Below are 17,371 nucleotides of genomic sequence, written 5' to 3' on the forward strand. Positions count from 1 at the left end.
TGCCTCTTGAATACATTAAATGATTTGGCATCACCTACTCCTGTGGTAATGAATTCTACAGCCTCACTGCTGTTTGGGTGAAGAAGTATCTCCTCATCTCCACCCTAAATGGTGTAGCCCAAATCCTCAGACCATGACCCCTAATTCTGGATGCATTCACCATCAGGAACATGCTCCCTATGCCTACCCTGTCTGATCCTGTTAGAATTTTATAAGTCACTGTGAGATTCCTCCCCCTTATTTTTCTGAACTCCAGCGAAAATGCTCCTAACCGAGTCAACCCTCCTCATTTATCAATCTGTCATGAATATTCATTAAAGCCTTGGCCTGCTGCAGTTTCATTCAAGGGCTCAATATTGTTATCAAAAGTTTAGAAATATGATCGCAAGTCTAACTATATATAGGAGGTATGAACCTGGTGGAGTAGACTTGAACTTGGAGGAAGCTCAGTGGTTAATGCTGCTGTCTCACAGCGCCAGTGACCCGTGTTCAATTCCATACTTGTGTAACTGTGTGGAGTTTGCACATTCTACCTGTCTCTTTGGGTATCCTCTGGGTAATCCAGTTTCCTCCCACAGTGCAGTTTGGGTAGGTTGACCATGCTAGATTGTCCATAGTGTCCAGAGTTGTGCAGGCATGGATTAGCCATTGGGAAATGCAGGGTTACAGGGATAGGGCAGAGGCAATGGGTCTGTGAGAGACGATGTGGACTCAATGGGCCGAATGGCCTGCTTCCACACTGTAGGGATTCTATGATCTGGTGCCTACAAATGTCTTCACTAATGTGTCACCTTCAGAAAGCACTTTGTTTTCTCTCCTACACTTAGTGTCAGCGTTGAAGCCTCCCCATGTTGTTCTATTCTTCAGAAGCTCAGTCACATGCAGTCGGCCTTGTTCCTGTTTGAGGCTTTTGGTGTCAGTGCTGAATATTGACTTGTCCAACAAGACTATCAAAACTTGTTACATTAATTAAAAACTGAAAGAACTGCGGATGCTGTAAATCAGACACAAAAACAGAAATTGCTGGAAAAGCTCAGCAGATCTGGCAGCATCTGTGGGGAGAAATCAGAGCTAACGTTTTGGGTTAAGTGAACGGTAGCTAGGAAATTATAGTTTAGACGCAGAAGATAGGGTGGGGGTGAGGGTGTAAAGAGTAGATGATAGGTGCGTTACAATCCAAAGAAAGAGAACACTTAGACTGACAAAGTAGTGGATAACGATCTGGTTGGGAGGGTGAATAGCTGTCAGTGGGGACTGTTGGTGGCTAACAATGGGGTTGTGTGTAATAGCAGACTATGTATGGGGTGGGTGGGTTGGGATAAGGGCACAGGAGAGCTCAAGCCCTAAATTTATTGAACTCGATATTGAGGCCAGAGGGCTGCAGGTTCCCCAAACGGAAAATGAGGTGCTGTTTTTCCAGCTTGCGCTGATCTTCACTGGAGCACTGCAGCAAGCCTGAGACATATGTTGGCCAGGGAACAGGGTGGCACTGGGTGGCACCAGCAAAACTTACCAGGGCAGGCAGGTGAGCAGACTTATGCTTATTATATGGCTCAAATACCTGAATGGCCATCTCTTCTGGCCGTGCAAGTCTCTGGTGAAAAGCAGATGTGAATGCTGTCCTGCAAAAAAATTTGACTGCTGTTAAGTTCCAAAGAAGAGTCCAATTGAACAATCATTTTTCACCCATTTCACTTTCCACTGGTACCACCACACTGTCTGAATTGGTTTCAGATCTCCAGTACCGCAGTACTAAGTTTTTGTTTGTATGTTCCCCCCATTGTGATGAAAGGTCAGTGAGCTGATGGCGCTGAGTCATGCGGTTTCATTTATGCTTAAAGTATGAACCCTTGCAGTGGGAGAGAGAGAGAAATGGTGCCACTCGTGGTACGTTGGGAGCTGCAGTGAAGCATCAGGCAATGATTTCACATGTGGCATCTGGTAGAGATGTCTTGTGTGGGACAGTCTTCCACAATGGCAACCTTGCAATGCTAACTCTTTCTCATGGCAGCTTGAAGCATTAAGTAGACAATGGTGGATTGCATGAGATCATTAGTCCACTTGTAGCATTGGAACTGCATTCTCATGAGGTATCCATGGGGAAATGATCTCTTGAAGCACCAATCAGTTGGCATGGCCTCTTGTTGCCATCCACAGGGCAAAGAAAGTCCCTCATCTCCTGGATGGCCTCAGTCGATCCTCTGGTATCACATCACCAAAGCACAGCATCGCCTTTTGCCTGGGCTCTGACATCTTCCTGGGCTATGTAGAGGTGCTGAGCAGTGGTTGAGTGATGCTCCTGGGCAAAACTTTTTGTAGTTGAGAAAGGCATCACATGTCAATGCAGTCCCCTTCAGCTGGTCTATCTTCCACCTGCCTGATGTGGACTGTTCTCGGGGGACCACCGATGGGAGCTGCTGCCTACAAGATCCACCTCCTAACAACCCTCACTGAGGGTTTTTCAGTCCTCTGCCCAAGCACTTCTGCTTGTATCATATTTCTAGGGGAAATGGGACAGCTCCTCATGACGTCAGTGACTGATATCCTCTTCGCCACCTTTTCATCAAAGGTTTTATTTTCCGTTCTTTCTCAGTACAAACCTTATTTTCAAAAACAACGTATTGATAATAGATTTTGTTTGCCACCGTATTGTAAGTATGTTGTTGATGCTTATTCATGAAGCGTTGTGACCTTTATTTTTGTTCTGTAATTCATTCCTCTGTTTTAATTCGGCTGGAACTTTGGAAAACTAATGACTGCTGTAACTGCTCTCAAAAAAAATCACATGGTACAGGTATATACATGGAAAACTCAGCTTGGAAAGGATCCCAATATCTCGCACTTGATAAAATGATAAATCCACTATTTAAATATTTTCATTTAAATGCCATATCCAGTTCACTTTATTCATCACACCTTGCAGATGGTACTGGAATAGTACGTGTTGGCAGAAAACCCCAGTGGCAGGTGTATAATTCTGACGCAAGTGGGAAATATTGTTATTTTGATACAGCTGGTTTCCCACCCCATGTTCCAACAAACATGCAATACATGCAGAAACTCTGGGGTAACTCTTTTAGTTTACAATGCAAGGCCACTTCATTGGATGTGAAGTGCTTGTGAGCGCACATGCAAATATTTCAGTTTACTTATCATTTCTGTGCCGTCAACACAGTGGAGCCTCTGACACAGACCCTTCTCAGGTGCTGACCTGTGAGTTTCAGACTGCTTGAGAGCTGGACAAATCTCCAGCTAAAACGAATAAGTGTTTCATTATTCCAGCCAACCTGGAACTTTTAAGATCTCTGTTTCTTCTCGAGAGAAATTTACTCTGCTCATTCAAGTGTTATAAATGTATTTAAGAGCAAACCTCTTGGTTCTGAGGAAGGGTCACTGGGCCAGAAGCATTAACTCTGATTTCTGTCCACAGATGCTGCCAGACCTGCTGAACTTTTCCAGCAATTTTTGGTTTTGTAACCTCTCTCTTTTGTTTCTGTTTCCAAATCTCTTTTCTCTGTGCCCAATATTTGCCAATTGTGAGCAACAGTCCCAACACCAATGCTATTCAGGAGGTGAAATGGAATATGACCCTGCTGACCTAATCTGGACCAGCACTGATTCATTAACTCTAGAGTTGAAGGGAAGACTTGAATGTCTTGCAGAATTCTCATTTTTATGTTTCAATCCCTCCACGACCATAAATCCTCCCTTATTACCTCTTGATGTCCTCAGCCCCACACTTTCTCTGAGCTCCGCGTTCTTCCAGTTCTGCTGTGTTCTAAATATCAAACCCCTACCAACATCCCATTCCTTTTACCCAACATTGACATCTCCTGCCAGCTTGGTTTGAAACTCTGAAATCCTCTCCTAGGTCTTTCACCTCCCCCTCTCTCTTTCACGCTCCCCCTCGCTCTCTCACGCTCCTGCTCGCTCTTTCACAGAGTCTCATAAAACTTTGTCTTTTTTTGGGTCAGCTTTCCAATGTCCCTGTCATTGATTTAGAGGCAATCTCATGACATTCCTTGGAGCAGTCTGAGAAGTTAAAGGTACCAAAGGCCTACTGAGTGTCTCACAGAACATGTGACCATTCTTCTACAACTCTTTTTTTATCAATCAAATGACTTGTGCCCATCATGGTGTATAGAATTTAATGACGATCAAAGATAACTATTTAACAAGCTGCAGATAATCTAACACCCATTTCACACTATCTCTCCAGGTCAAAAATACCAAAAGGTCTTTATCTACAAAAGTCATTGGTTTAGCCATGGCCAAATTCAGGCTTACACTGTTCACACTGTAGGAGTATTGCAGCCCATTAAGGAGAAGAAATTCAGTAATTCCTGCTTCTTCCCATAATTTGCTGCCAACTGGCAGAAAGGCATGCTTCTGAAACTTAAAGATTCTAATGTAATGCCATATGAGGCAAAGTTTCGCATTGACAATATGCAGTTGAGTCTTGTGAATACAGAAAGGCATGAGATGCTAACCTTTGCCTGTGCAGCTCAAAGCTCCAAGGAGTCAGTATAGTCAGAGAAGCAAAAAGGCAAACCAAACGAAACAGACTCATTTCTGAGGTGATTCTTCCCGCCAAACTGCATAACCTCACATTTCCCCACTTTACAATCCATCTGCCATGTTTTCTTTACCCACTCGCTTAATATGTCATCCTTTACCCCAGCACAGTTTCTGTGGTCCCAATGTTAACAAGGAGATGAACTGAGTGTACGGGAGGCCAGTAGTGGGCAAATATCCTGGCAATGCCCGGGAGGTAGAGGCACTGTGCTCTGAAAGTACATGCGCAAATTAAAGTGAAAACATGCAGTGTCCTGTCAACTGGAGGCAGCAACTGAGCACCTATGGGATCTGAGCTCAGGTTGCTATTGGGACACAGCAGAAAGGATGTGGAATCAATGGAGATGTGACTTGCACTGTAAGACCATACGATCGTACAAACTAGGAACAGGAGTAAGCCATTTGACCCCTTGAACTTGCTCCGCTGTTCAACAGGATGATCTGACATTTGCCAGCATGCAGCCCATATCCCTCCAAACACTTCCTATTCATCCGGATGTCTTTTAAATGTTGCAATTGTACCAGTCTCCACCACTTCCTCTGGCAGCTCGTTTCATACTCATACCATCCTCTGCATGAAAAAGTTGCCCCTTAGGTCCCTTTCATACCTTTCCTCTCTCACCCTAAACCTATGCCCTCTAGTTCTGGACTCCCTGACCCCAGGGAAAAGACTTTGTCCATTTATCATATCTATGCCCCTCATAATTTTGTAAACCTCCATAAGGTCAACCCTCAGCCTCTGACACTCCAAGGAAAGTAGCCCCAGCCTGTTCAGCTTCTCCCTATAGCTCAAATCCTCCAAACCTGGCAATATCTTTGTAAGTCTTTTATGAACTCTTTCAAGTTTTGCAACATCTTTCCGATAGGAAGGAGACCAGAATTGTACGCAATATTCCAACAGTGGCCTAACCAATGTCCTGGACAGCCGCAACATAACCTCCCAACTCCTGTACTCAATACTCTGACCAATAAAGGAAAGCATACCAAACACCTTCTTCACTATCCTATCTACCTGTGACTTCACTTTCGAGGAGCTATGAACCTACACTCCAAAGTCTCTTTATTCAGCAATACTCCCTTGGACCTTACCATTAAATGTGTAAGTCCTGCTAAGATTTGCTTTCCCAAAATGCAGCACCTCACATTTATCTAAATTAAACTCCATCTGCCACTTCTCAGCCCATTGGTCCATCTGGTCAAGATCCTGTTGCCATCTGAGGTAACCCTCTTCACTGTCCACTACACCTCCAATTTTGGTGTCATCTGCAAACTTACTAACTATACCTCTTATGCTCGCATCCAAATTATTTATGTAAATGAAAAGAAGTAGATGACCCAGCACCGATCCTTGTGGCACTCCACTGGTCACAGGCCTCCTGTCTGAAAAACAACCCTCCACTACCACCCTCTGTCTTCTACCGTTGAGCCAATTCTGTATCCAAATGGCTAATTCTCCCTATATTCCGTGAGGTCTAACCTTGCTAATCAGTCTCCCATTGGGAAACCTTGTCGAACACCTTACTGAAGTCCATATAGATCACATCTACTGCTCTGCCCTCATCAATCCTCTTTGTTACTTCCGCAAAAAACTCAATTAAGTTTGTGAGACATGATTTCCCACGCACAAAGCCATGTTGGCTATCCCGAATCAGTCCTTGCCTTTCCAAATACATGTACATCCTGTCCATCAGGATTCCCTCCCGCAACTTGTCTATAATTCCCTGGTTTGCCCTTACCACCTTTCTTAAACAGTGGCACCATGTTAACCAACCTCCAGTCTTCCGGCACCTCATCTGTGACTATTGATGATACAATATCTCAGCAAGAGGCCCAGCAATCACTTCTCTAGCTTCCCACAGAGTTCTCAGGTACACTTGATCAGGTCCTGGGGATTTATCCACCTTTAACAGTTTCAAGACATCCAGCACTTCCTCCTCTGTAATCTGGACATTTTGCAAGATGTCACTATCTATTTCCGTACAGTCCATATCTTCCATATCCTTTTCCACAGTAAATACTGATGCAAAATATTCATTTAGTATCTACCCCATTTTCTGCGGCTCCACACAAAGGCCGCCTTGCTGATCTTTGAGGGGCCCTATTCTCTCCTTGGTTACCCTTTTTTCCTTAATGTATTTGTAAAAACTCTTTGGATTCTCCTTAATTCTACTTGCCAAAGCTATCTCATGTCCCCGTTTTGCCCTCCTGATTTCCCTCTTAAGTATACTCCTACTTCCTTTATACTCTTCTAAGGATTCCCTCGATCTATCCTGTCTATACCTGACATATGCTTCCTTCTGTTTCTTAACCAAATCGTCAATTTCTTTAGTCATCCCGCATTCCCTATACCTACCAGCCTTCCCTTTCACCCTGACAGGAATATACTTTCTCTGGATTCTCGTTATCTCATTTCTGAAGGCTTCCCATTTTCCAGCCGTCCCTTTACCTGCGAACAACTGCTCCCAATCAGCTTTTGAAAGTTCTTGCCTAATACCGTCAAAATTGGCTTTTCTCCAATTTAGAACTTCAACTTTTAGATCTGGTCTATCTTTTTTCATCATTATTTTAAATCTAATAGGATTATGGTCGCTGGCCCAACTTGCCCACCATTGATGTCGGGCTCACCAGTTTATAGTTCCCTGGCTTGTCCTTAACAGCTTTCTTAAGTAGTGGTACCATGTTAGCCAACCTCCAGTCTTCCGGCACGTCACCTGTGACTATTGATGATGCAAATATCTCTGTGAGGGGTCCTGCAATCACTTTGCTAGCTTCCCACAGAGTTCTGGAGTATACCTGATAAGGTCCTAGGGATGTATCCACTTCAATGCGTTTCAAGACATCCAGCACTTCCTCCTCTGTAACATGGACATTTTTCAAGGTGTCCCCATCTATTTCCCTACATTCTATATCTTCTATGTCTTTCTCCACAGTAAACTCTGATGCAAAATATTCATTTAGTCTCTCGTATACTTGGGGAATCAATCTCAGCCTTAAATATAAACAAGAACTGTGCTCCCCTAGCTTCTGTGGCAAGGTGTTTCCAAGAAGGTGAACCCTCAGATGATATCCCTCTTCACCTCAGAAAGAATTTGGCATCTCTTTATTCTTAGACTATGCCCTCTGGTCTTTGACTCTCCCATGAGGGAAAACATCCTCTCAGTAATTACCCTTCCATACCCCTTAAGAATCTTCTGTGTTCCAATGTGATCACCTCATTCTTCTGAACCCCAGTGAGTAGATTCCCAACCTGTTTAGCCTTTGCTCATAAGACAGTCCCACTATACCAGGGATCATCCCAGTGAAGCTTCTCTGAACTGCCTCAAATGAAATAATATATATCCTTAAATAAGGGGACCAAGACTGCTCACTGTACTTCAGTGTCGTCTCATCAGCACGTTGTACAGATGCAGTCGGACTTCCCTACTTTCAGACTCCAATCCCCTTGAAATAAGGGCCATGAAATATTAGTCTTCCTGATTACCTGCGGCCCCAGTGTGCTTGCCTTCTGTGTTTCAAGTCTGCCTAAGTCCCTTTGTGTTGCAACTTTCTGCAGTTTTTCTCCATTTAAGTCATATTATTTTGTTCTCCCTTTCAAAGTGAGCAATTTTCCCACGATATACTCCATTTGCCCACTTATTCAACCTTTCAATGTCTCTTTGTAAACAGTCGGTATCCCTCTCACAGCTAGCCTTTCCAGCTATATTTTTGTAACGTTTGAAATTTTGGCTACAGTACAATTTGCTTCCTTCCTCCAAGTCATTAATATATATTGTAAACAGTTGTGTTCCCATCACTGATCCCTGTGGAACCCCATTGGTCATCAACCTGAAAAAAACCTTGTCACCATGTACTGTTTTCTGCCCATTAACCAATTCTCTACACATGCCAAATTACTACCTCCAACACCACAGAGTCTTATCTTATGACTTTTGTGAGATATCTTGTTGAATGCCTTCTGGAAGCCCAAATATACCACATCTCCTAGTTCCCCTCTATCCATTCTAGTGGAGACTTGTTTAAAGTTTAAATAAATTAGTTTGACAAAATTTCCCTTTCTGACTCTGCTTGATTATGATTTTCAAAATGTCCTGCTGTTATTTGTTTAATAATTGATTCCAATATTTTTCCGACAATTTTTAACTACCCCTTTTTATAACACCTCTTTTAATTACCTCGTTGCCTGATTTCCTTCTGCCAGTTTAAAATAGAGATCTGCCTGGGTGACATTTATTCCTCAGAAACGTTCCCTATCTACTGGCTCACTGCTCTGAAGATTGGAGCACAGTGAGACTTGCCAACGTTAATTAATTTTAACTCTCCAAACCACCTTACACTAAACTGGTCTATGGAGTAGCTGAAGGACTCTTGTGTTACTGTTAACAGTAGCTGGATAGTGCTGATGAATTCACTTCCTGTCCCAGTGAAAAGTAATAGATTTGCATTGCATTCTAATCATTGTGAATCAGTTGTGTTTCCACCCCGCCCCCCGGCTGATTATTTCGATGAATGTGAGGTGTTGCATTGCACCTTCAGTTCATGACGCACGCTGATAAACCAGATGAAAGGTTTTGTTGCAATGCATTAGAAAATGGGGCTCTCTCTGTTGTAATACATTATAATCCGCCAATGTTACTCTTGAGGTTTGGTGCAAACAACTCATTATCATGGTTAAGAATATAGGAGGGAAAAGAAAAGAAGTTGACTCGGCTTTAGTCCAGGGGCTGCTGTTTCATGTTTGTTCAGCCTGGCAGGAGAAATGAAAGACCACTCAAAGACTTTGAAAGCCCTTAGGGAACAGACGGTACATTGTGTGCGTGAAAACTTCAGAAAGATCCAATTGCTTTACAAAATCAAAAACAGGGTCGGCCAAGCCTTTTCAGCTAATTTTAAAAACATGCAGAATAAATTGGAAGACTTCAAAATGGCAATGCCCATTTAAAACATATTTGCACCGTGTATATTCTGTAATCTATTTGGACTAAAAGTCTAAGTATTGATATAAAATGACCAGAAGTGTCTTAAATTATTCATAGCTTTGGATGTTTATAGAGGAAGTGTTTGTAACCAAAATGTGGTGTACTTGGCCTGGAACTGTTTGATTCTGACAATGAGAGACAAAAATAGGTTCCTGGCACGCAGCTTCTCATTTGCTAAGGTTAAGTCTGGCCACGTTGACACTGAATGTTTCAGTCAAGCTGTATTAACTGCCTCTAGCAGCAAAGTGTATGCAGAGAAACCCCTTTGACCACATGTCAGTAAGGCAGTTGTTCACCTATCACGTTATCAAGGTCCCCGGGGGTGACAGAGATAGTGGATCATAGTCGTACAGCACGTAAACAGCCCCTTCGGCCCAACTTGTCCATGCCATCCAGGTTTCCCAAACTGAACTTGTCACGCTTGCCTGCATTTAGTCCACCTCCCTTTCCTATTTGATGTCACCTGTCCAGATGTCTTATAAATGTTGTAACTGTGCCCACCTCTACCAGCTTATTCCATATACCTATCATCCTCTGAATGAAGGGGTTACCTCTTTTAGGTCCCTTTTAAATCTTCTCCTCTCACCTTAAACCTACGCTCCCTAGTTTTGAATTCCCTGGGGAAAAGAACTGGGCTAGTCACCTTATCTATGCTCCTCATGAATTTATAAACCTCTGTAAGGCTCCAGGGAAAAGAAACTCCCAGCCTATCCAGCCTCTCCTTAAAACTCCAACCTTCCAGTGCTGGTAACATCCTTTTTTGCACCCATTGCTGTTAACTAACACCCTTCCAGTGGCAGGGTGACCAGAATTGTATGCAATACTCCAACAGTGGCCTTACCAATGTCTTGTACAGCCCAACGTGATCCTTTCAGATGGTTACTTGAGCAGGCTGTCAAAGTTAATTGGCAGAGTTCTTCATTGCGAGAAGTTTCAAACAAGCTGTTAACAAGATGTAGCCCGGCTGGTGCTGAGAAAGGTCTGGAAGATGCCAGCTTGTAATACTCAGTCGAGGTCCACTCTTTGCTCTGGAAGACCAAAGAGCATCTTTCATTCAGTTGGTGGCCTTCCAGGCACAGTTGATGTTTGTCTTAGTGTGCCTCCCCGGAACAGACCATAGAGCACAGAGTCCTGTGTCACGGAGCAGCTCAGGGCGAACTTCCACTAAAACCACTGCATCTCTCTCCAAGCTTCCTTCACAAGGCACATTCCAACAGGAGCTATGTGACAGGCTCCAACCCCCCTCACAGCTGCTTCGAGGGCAGCGTGCGGGGCCATAGACAGACTGGGCATCCATGAAGGATCTCCCAGGTAGTGCCCTTCTCATCACCAGCCAAGTGAAGCTTGTTAGAAAGTTCTGGCAATGAGGCGTTCTGCCAAATGCCTTTGACAGTCTGCTCAGGGTACGATTTGACAGGATCCACTCTCTCTCCTTTTCCCTCAAGGTCTCCAGGACGCAATGTGCTGACCACTTCCTGATGAACTTGTGGTTAAAGGTGTTTTTCTTTGCAAATTTCTCCATGAATAAAGGTGGTACGGAGCGGTCCAATGACTTGGAGCGTACTGGGGCAATGAGGCCACGCCCATCCTTTGCAACATGTTCGCAACACCTGCCCCTTCAAGATTCTCTTTTCGGTTATTGTTCATGTCTTCACTAATCAGCAACATCAGCAGTCTTGTTTCCTTTTTGAATTTCCCTTCAATTGAACCTGATCCAAGCATCAATTTATATCTGCAACCGTAGTTTACAGTTCATCAACACCTGGTTCAAATGAAGCCTAGCACCAGTAGAATAGCATTCTCTGTTTTCCTCTACTCCCAGTGCCCATTGTAACCCATTTCTTCCCTGTCACTCTTTGAGCCATACGTTTAACTCTCTAACCTTACCATATGTCTCCGGTGATAATTCTGAGAGTGTTACCTTTGTATGTTTTTAAATTTCTCCTCGTAATCCTTCACCAGAACCTCTTTCCTTGTCTGTCTTATATCATTGATAACTGTGTGGACTGCAGCAAGTGAATTCCCACCCACCCCCCAAATTCCAAGTTCCTCTCCAGCCCAGAAGAGGAACCCCTAACCTTGTCACTATGTAGAAAACAGAGCCTTAGAGGTTGTCTGTCTTTGCTGTCGATAATGGTATCTCTTCTCCTAATTGCACAATTTCCCATTACGACAATATCCACCACCCCCTGACTTGAATGGCATTCTGTAACACTGTGCTGTGTGGTCAGTTCACTCAAACATTCACTCCCTCCATCACCAACACTCTGTGACAGCAGTGTGTACTATCTACAAGATTAACTGCAGAAATTACCCAACAATCCGTCGCACCTTTCAAACCCACAACTGCTTCCATCCAAACAACAAAGGCTGTAGATACATGGAAACCACTTACCTACAAGTTTCCCTCCACATCACACACCATCCTGACTTGGAAGTGCATCTCCATTCCTTCACTGTAACTCAGTCAAAATCCTGAAATTCCCTTCTGAACATCACCACAGACTTCATAAGCGTGCCAGTGATGGCAATAAATGCTGGTCCATTCAGTAACATCTGATTGAATTTTTAAAAAATTCCACCCTGCAATCTGTGTGCTTGTCCACACTGGGAGCACGAACCTCATACCTTTGGACAAGAGCACTGACTCAGTGTTCTCTGCATTTGCCTGGCACCCTTCTGCCCTGACCACTGACCAGGTTTGATGCAATTAATCTAAAGGCGATGATTATCTCCTGAAACACAGAGACCTGGGAACTCTCCTGCAGCCGCATGTTCCGCAGTTCTGACTCCAACTTGTCGACCCCAGGTTGAAATTCCTCACCCAACCAACACGAGCTGTAGATGTGGTCACTGCGGATCACACTGGGGTCTACCAAATCCCACAGTGGTCTCAGCTCATGGTGGGGCACTTCCAGCCATGAGCTTAATTCTAGTGGAAGCTGGAAAGCAGCGGGGGAATGGGTGTGTCACCATCCCACCCAGCTGAATGTCTCTCCGCCTCCTGTCTTAGCAAGTCTGGTATCACATGCTTCTGCCTGTGGAGGGTCAATTTCTTTCAAATAATAAGGTATAAAATTCAGAGATTTCTGTTCCAGGAAGATTTCTCTGATCACTTAATCTGACAGTGGCTACATTGAACCTAGGACTATGTGAATTATATATACAGTGTGGAAGAACTAGCCTCATTAGGCAACTGAAGCCTTAATTACATCCTATTAGCAGTTTCCTGCAATAAGGGAAAAGAGTTCTGTCTCTCAGGATTTCAGATCTCCTTGCTTCCTTCATTTTTTTGTTCTTCTCATAACCCAGAAGCTTTTAAAACTCAGGTTTAGCACCATCTAATCATCCCTTGTTGATCTCCTTTAAGTTTTCTGCTCCTGTTTCTGACTCTGTGTCCTGCACTATTCGCAGAGATTCTTCAGCAAGTGTTTTCATTGAATTGCACAACAACAATGGCATTATTTAAATACTATGATGAAGGCAAAGGAATCAATTTGTGCAGTTTTCTCTTCAAGGTAACATTGCTTTATTATTTTTAAATAAGAATTAATTTCCTTGTTTGCACCTTCCCAGTTATTCACCAATACATTTTAATAACAAAGCTGTGCAGAGCTAATTATTCTTTAACATTGGACTGAAGGGATTTTGTTTTATTAAGAAATATCAAAAATACCATGGCAGTGCAGAATGTCAGCGGTCAACTTCTATGGTGAGGTCAGAAGTTATGCGTCAAGTTCTACATATGTTTTCAGCAATGTCCCTGGTTAACATCAATTCCTTGCTCTTGTACGTTACGCCTGTGTTAATTAAACTGAGGATCTTGTTCGCTTTATCTGTATGCTGGTCTCTCTACCTGTCCCACCACTTTCAGTGTTCTGTTCACACCCATACACCCCTACTCTTGACCTCTCCCACCCATTTATAGTTATAAATCCTTGGGATGCGTCGCTGGTGATTGTGGAAATGACGAGCTTTAATGATTTCCTCAGTGAGTTGATGTTTTCTTGAAATCAACCAGGTTTTGTCTTACAGCTTTTTTTTGATATTTGCTTCCCGGTAGTTGGAGTGAATGATAGGTCAAATGGTATCTTGGTGTGTTTAATTACAAGAAAATTTGGAAGAAAAGTTCTAATGTTTTTTAATTCATACAACAGAAGAATTGACCAGTCTGAAGTTCATTGAAGCCCGGGTTTCTGTGTAAGGCTGCTAATTATCTCCATCACTGATTGCCTTGCAGATGCAGAGAAACTGAGTGAAGCTACTGACACTGGAAGGAAAGCTGGCTCTATCCACGCTGCGTCCAACAAAAGGAAGATTGATGACTCCAGTGACAGTCAGGAAGATGAACAGATGGTAAATGACTTTCGAACAGTTTCTTTAGAGAGAAAGAAATCAAGGTTGAACTATGCTTCTTTATCTCTGTGTCTAAAGTGGCCCAAAGTCATTACAAATCATTTCCCTATCCAGAGTCAGGTAAACTGCCTCTCCAGCTCCCAGATGCATAGATAGGAAGTAGAGAATTACAAGCAGTTTCTGAAGTCGAACCCTCCCATTTATCAGAGTGGTATTGAGCTTTTTCTAGCAGAGGTCTATTGACAGATAAGTGTGCTCTTCCCTCCTGGGTTCCAATTAATTTGAGAACATGGCAAGGGTGGAAAATGAATGAAACAGCAATGGTTAGTAACATGGGAGTGTAAGCTATGCAACTGGAATTGATCTTTGTGATTATAATTTTCATATCATTTTCTCATTTTATTGTCTGTTAGAATATAAAGTTGTACTCACAGACAGTACAACATTTATTGTTCATCTGAGTTGCCCTGGAGACAATAGAAATTAACCCATTCACTGGAGTTAGGACAGGAATGATACCTAGTCAGAGGGGAAGAAACAGTTTTACGGAGCTGGTAACTTACCGGTAACTGGGATCATCAGAGAATGGTAAATCCTAGTTAGCTATTGGTAGATCTGTCCCTGGTTTTGACGAAGGGGGTGGGATGTAGTTGCTGGTAGCAATCTCCTTGCTTCCAGCAGTTGGAAATGTATGTCGCTTGGATGGCAGATTGTGATGATCTGCTCATACTGGTGATTTCTGCTTGCCCTTCCTGCTGTCACTGAGTGCGCGCAGCCTTTGGTTTCAATGTGATTGCTTTCCCAATGTGCAGATTTGAAGCATATGTGTCTTTTAATGTTGATGTGGTGAATTTAACACTTTATTGGAGAGTGAACTTGGTGAAAAATGAAGGATCTCAGCCATAAGATCCTGATGAGGCAAAGACAATCACTTAAAGTTAAACTTGTATTGAGCAACTCAGGAGAAGAAAAAAAGCTCCAAAACACAAAACGCAATTTATGTGCAGGGATTACTGTAACCACTATTTCAAGAATTATTGACAAAATGAACATCAACTGTAACGTTTCTTCACAAATTCAGCTGATGCATGGGGTTTCTGCTTCAAACCTTCGGCCATGTCTCTGATACGTAGCTGTTTCAGTTCTTGCAGCTCATAATGAATGTGTGTGTGTGTGTTGGGGGGGTGGTTGGGGGGACAGTGTGTGAAACGTTTAGGAGACAGAGAATTAGTCATGTTGTTGCTGAGCCTTAAACATATTGTCACAGCTCAAAATCCATGTGAGCGGTGAAATAAAAGAAAGCAGTCTGTCATAGATCAGTGTGCATACCATTCAGACCATTTGGTTTGACTGGTGATGGATAGGCAGTACCCCAACCCTGTTCATGAAACACCAGCACAGTGTCCCAACAGTGTCCCGAGTCTCTCGGCCTCCCACAAGCTGACCTTTTACAGCCTGTATGCATATGAAAAATTCAAAGATATGGATCCACCTATCCTGATTAATGAGAAATGTTAAAGGTAGTACCAAACTGATAGATTAATGTATAATTGTGCAAGGACAGATGGTAGGTCAGAAAAGTAAAATACAGCAAAGGTGGGCCAAAACCTTTGAATTGAATTGAATTTGCTTTATTGTCATGTGCATCAGAGTGCATTGAAAAGTTTGTGATGTCACTGCTTATGCCGCCATCTTAGGCACAAGATGCCTTGGACAGACATTTAAGTATTTGGCACAAAATTGGAAGAGTAATAAATTAATAGTCCAGTATAAGAATAAAAGGAAGGAAAGGTAATCTATTTACAGTCGTTTCACCCCAATGAAAGCACCAGCCAGCACATTGCCTCCAGACTGCACCGGGCCAGGCAAATAGACCATACCGGACTTCAAAACACTAGACCTTGCCACCTGTCTGGAAGTGACTGGCCTCCCATTGCGCTGGCCTCTCGTCTGGGCCTCGCCTCCTCCCATGCCGGCCTCTAGTCTGGGCCTCCCCTCCCCCTGCTTCTTCCTCCTATCCACCCTGTCCTCCCCCATGCCAGCCTCCGGTCCAGGCCTTGCATCACTCCGTTCTGGCCTCTGGTCCAGGATCACTCCCCCCATGCTTGCCTCCTGTCCAGGCCTCTCCTCCACTCGCTGGCCTCTAGCCTGGGCCTCACCTTGCCTCCCCCCCATCCACTGCGCCAGCCTGGCCATTGCCACCTCCCCACCCCGTGCTGGCCATCTGTCTGGCCCTCGCCTCACCCCCACGCTAGCCTGCAGCCTGGGCCTCACCTCACCACATCCTGCGTCCACCTGCAGATTGCACCTGGGCCTCACCTCCTCCTGCACCAGCCTCCTGTCCGGGCCTCTCATCACTGCGCGCCGACTTCTGTTCCAGGATCAATCCCCCTGAACCGGCCTCCTGTCAGGGCCTGCCCTTCCCTACGCTGGCCTCTAGCCTCTGGCCCACGCCTCACCTTCTGCATTCGTCTCCAAGTAAGTTTGAAAGATTAAAAGTTTTTTAAAAAAACTAAACGTGGAAAAAATGAAACAAGGACAAATTAGAGTGCGAGAGAAAGCTAACTGGAAATATATAAAGAGTGACTCAGTGGTTAGCAGTGCTGCCTCATAGTACCAGAGACCCTGGTTCGATCTCAGCCTTGAGCGACTGTGTGGAGTTTGCACATTCTCCCCGTGTTGCGTTGGTTTCTTCTGGGTGGTCCGTTTTCCTTCCACAGTGTGAAGATTAGGTGAATTGCCCATGCTAGATTGCTCATAGGGTTCAGGGATGTGCAGGCTTAGGTTGGTTAGCCATGAAAATGCAGGGTTGGGGATGGGTCTGGTTCCATACTGTAGGGATTCTATTTAAAAAAAAACTTGTGGGGAATATTTAAAGAAGAAAATAGTTAACAAAGTGAGCTTGGTCCTATAAGAAAGGGAGACAAGAGAATGAATAATTGAAAATAAGGGACAGACAGATGAATTTAACAGTCAAGATACGAGTGGTGCTGGAAAAGCACAGGAGGTCAGGCAGCATCCAAGGAGCAGGAAAACTGATGTTTCAGGCAAAAGCCCTTCATCAGGAAGGGCTCCTGCCCGAAATGTTAATTTTCCTGCTCCTCAAATGCTGCCTGACCTGCTGTGCTTTTCAGCACTCCTCTAATCTTGACTCTGATCTACAGCATCTGCAGTCCTCAAGATTGCCTTGATGAATTCAACAGATATTTAGCTTCAATCTTCACTATAGAGTGGACAAGTTGCATCGATACCTCAAGAATTGAAAGGGTGAGAGGAACTCAGGAAAATGGCAATGACTGAGACGGTTGATTTCTCGAAGCTCCTTTGATTAAGAATTGTCCCTTTAGTTTGGAAAATATTAAACAAAGACGCTTTATTCAAAAAGAGAGGAAGAGAAAAAGCAGGAAACTGCAGATGTGTTAAACTAACATCTGTCATTGGGAAAATGTTAGAAACTACTATTA

General features: G+C 43.8%; 1 protein-coding gene across 3 annotated transcripts in view; it reads left to right on the top strand.

The window, feature by feature from the left end:
• Positions 1 to 17,371, top strand: part of b4galnt4a (beta-1,4-N-acetyl-galactosaminyl transferase 4a) — a 691,590-nt gene that overhangs the window by 181,717 nt on the left and 492,502 nt on the right. For 2 of the 3 annotated variants that reach the window (XM_060838421.1, XM_060838422.1), the window contains one exon: positions 13,792 to 13,907. The exons of the other annotated variant lie outside the window; for it this stretch is intronic. In XM_060838421.1, the coding sequence (XP_060694404.1) occupies positions 13,792 to 13,907 (116 nt within the window). The remainder of the gene's footprint in view (positions 1 to 13,791; positions 13,908 to 17,371) is intronic. 3 annotated transcript variants of the gene reach the window in all.

The sequence above is a fragment of the Hemiscyllium ocellatum genome, chromosome 18, assembly GCF_020745735.1.
Source record: "Hemiscyllium ocellatum isolate sHemOce1 chromosome 18, sHemOce1.pat.X.cur, whole genome shotgun sequence".
Lineage (NCBI taxonomy): Eukaryota > Metazoa > Chordata > Chondrichthyes > Orectolobiformes > Hemiscylliidae > Hemiscyllium > Hemiscyllium ocellatum.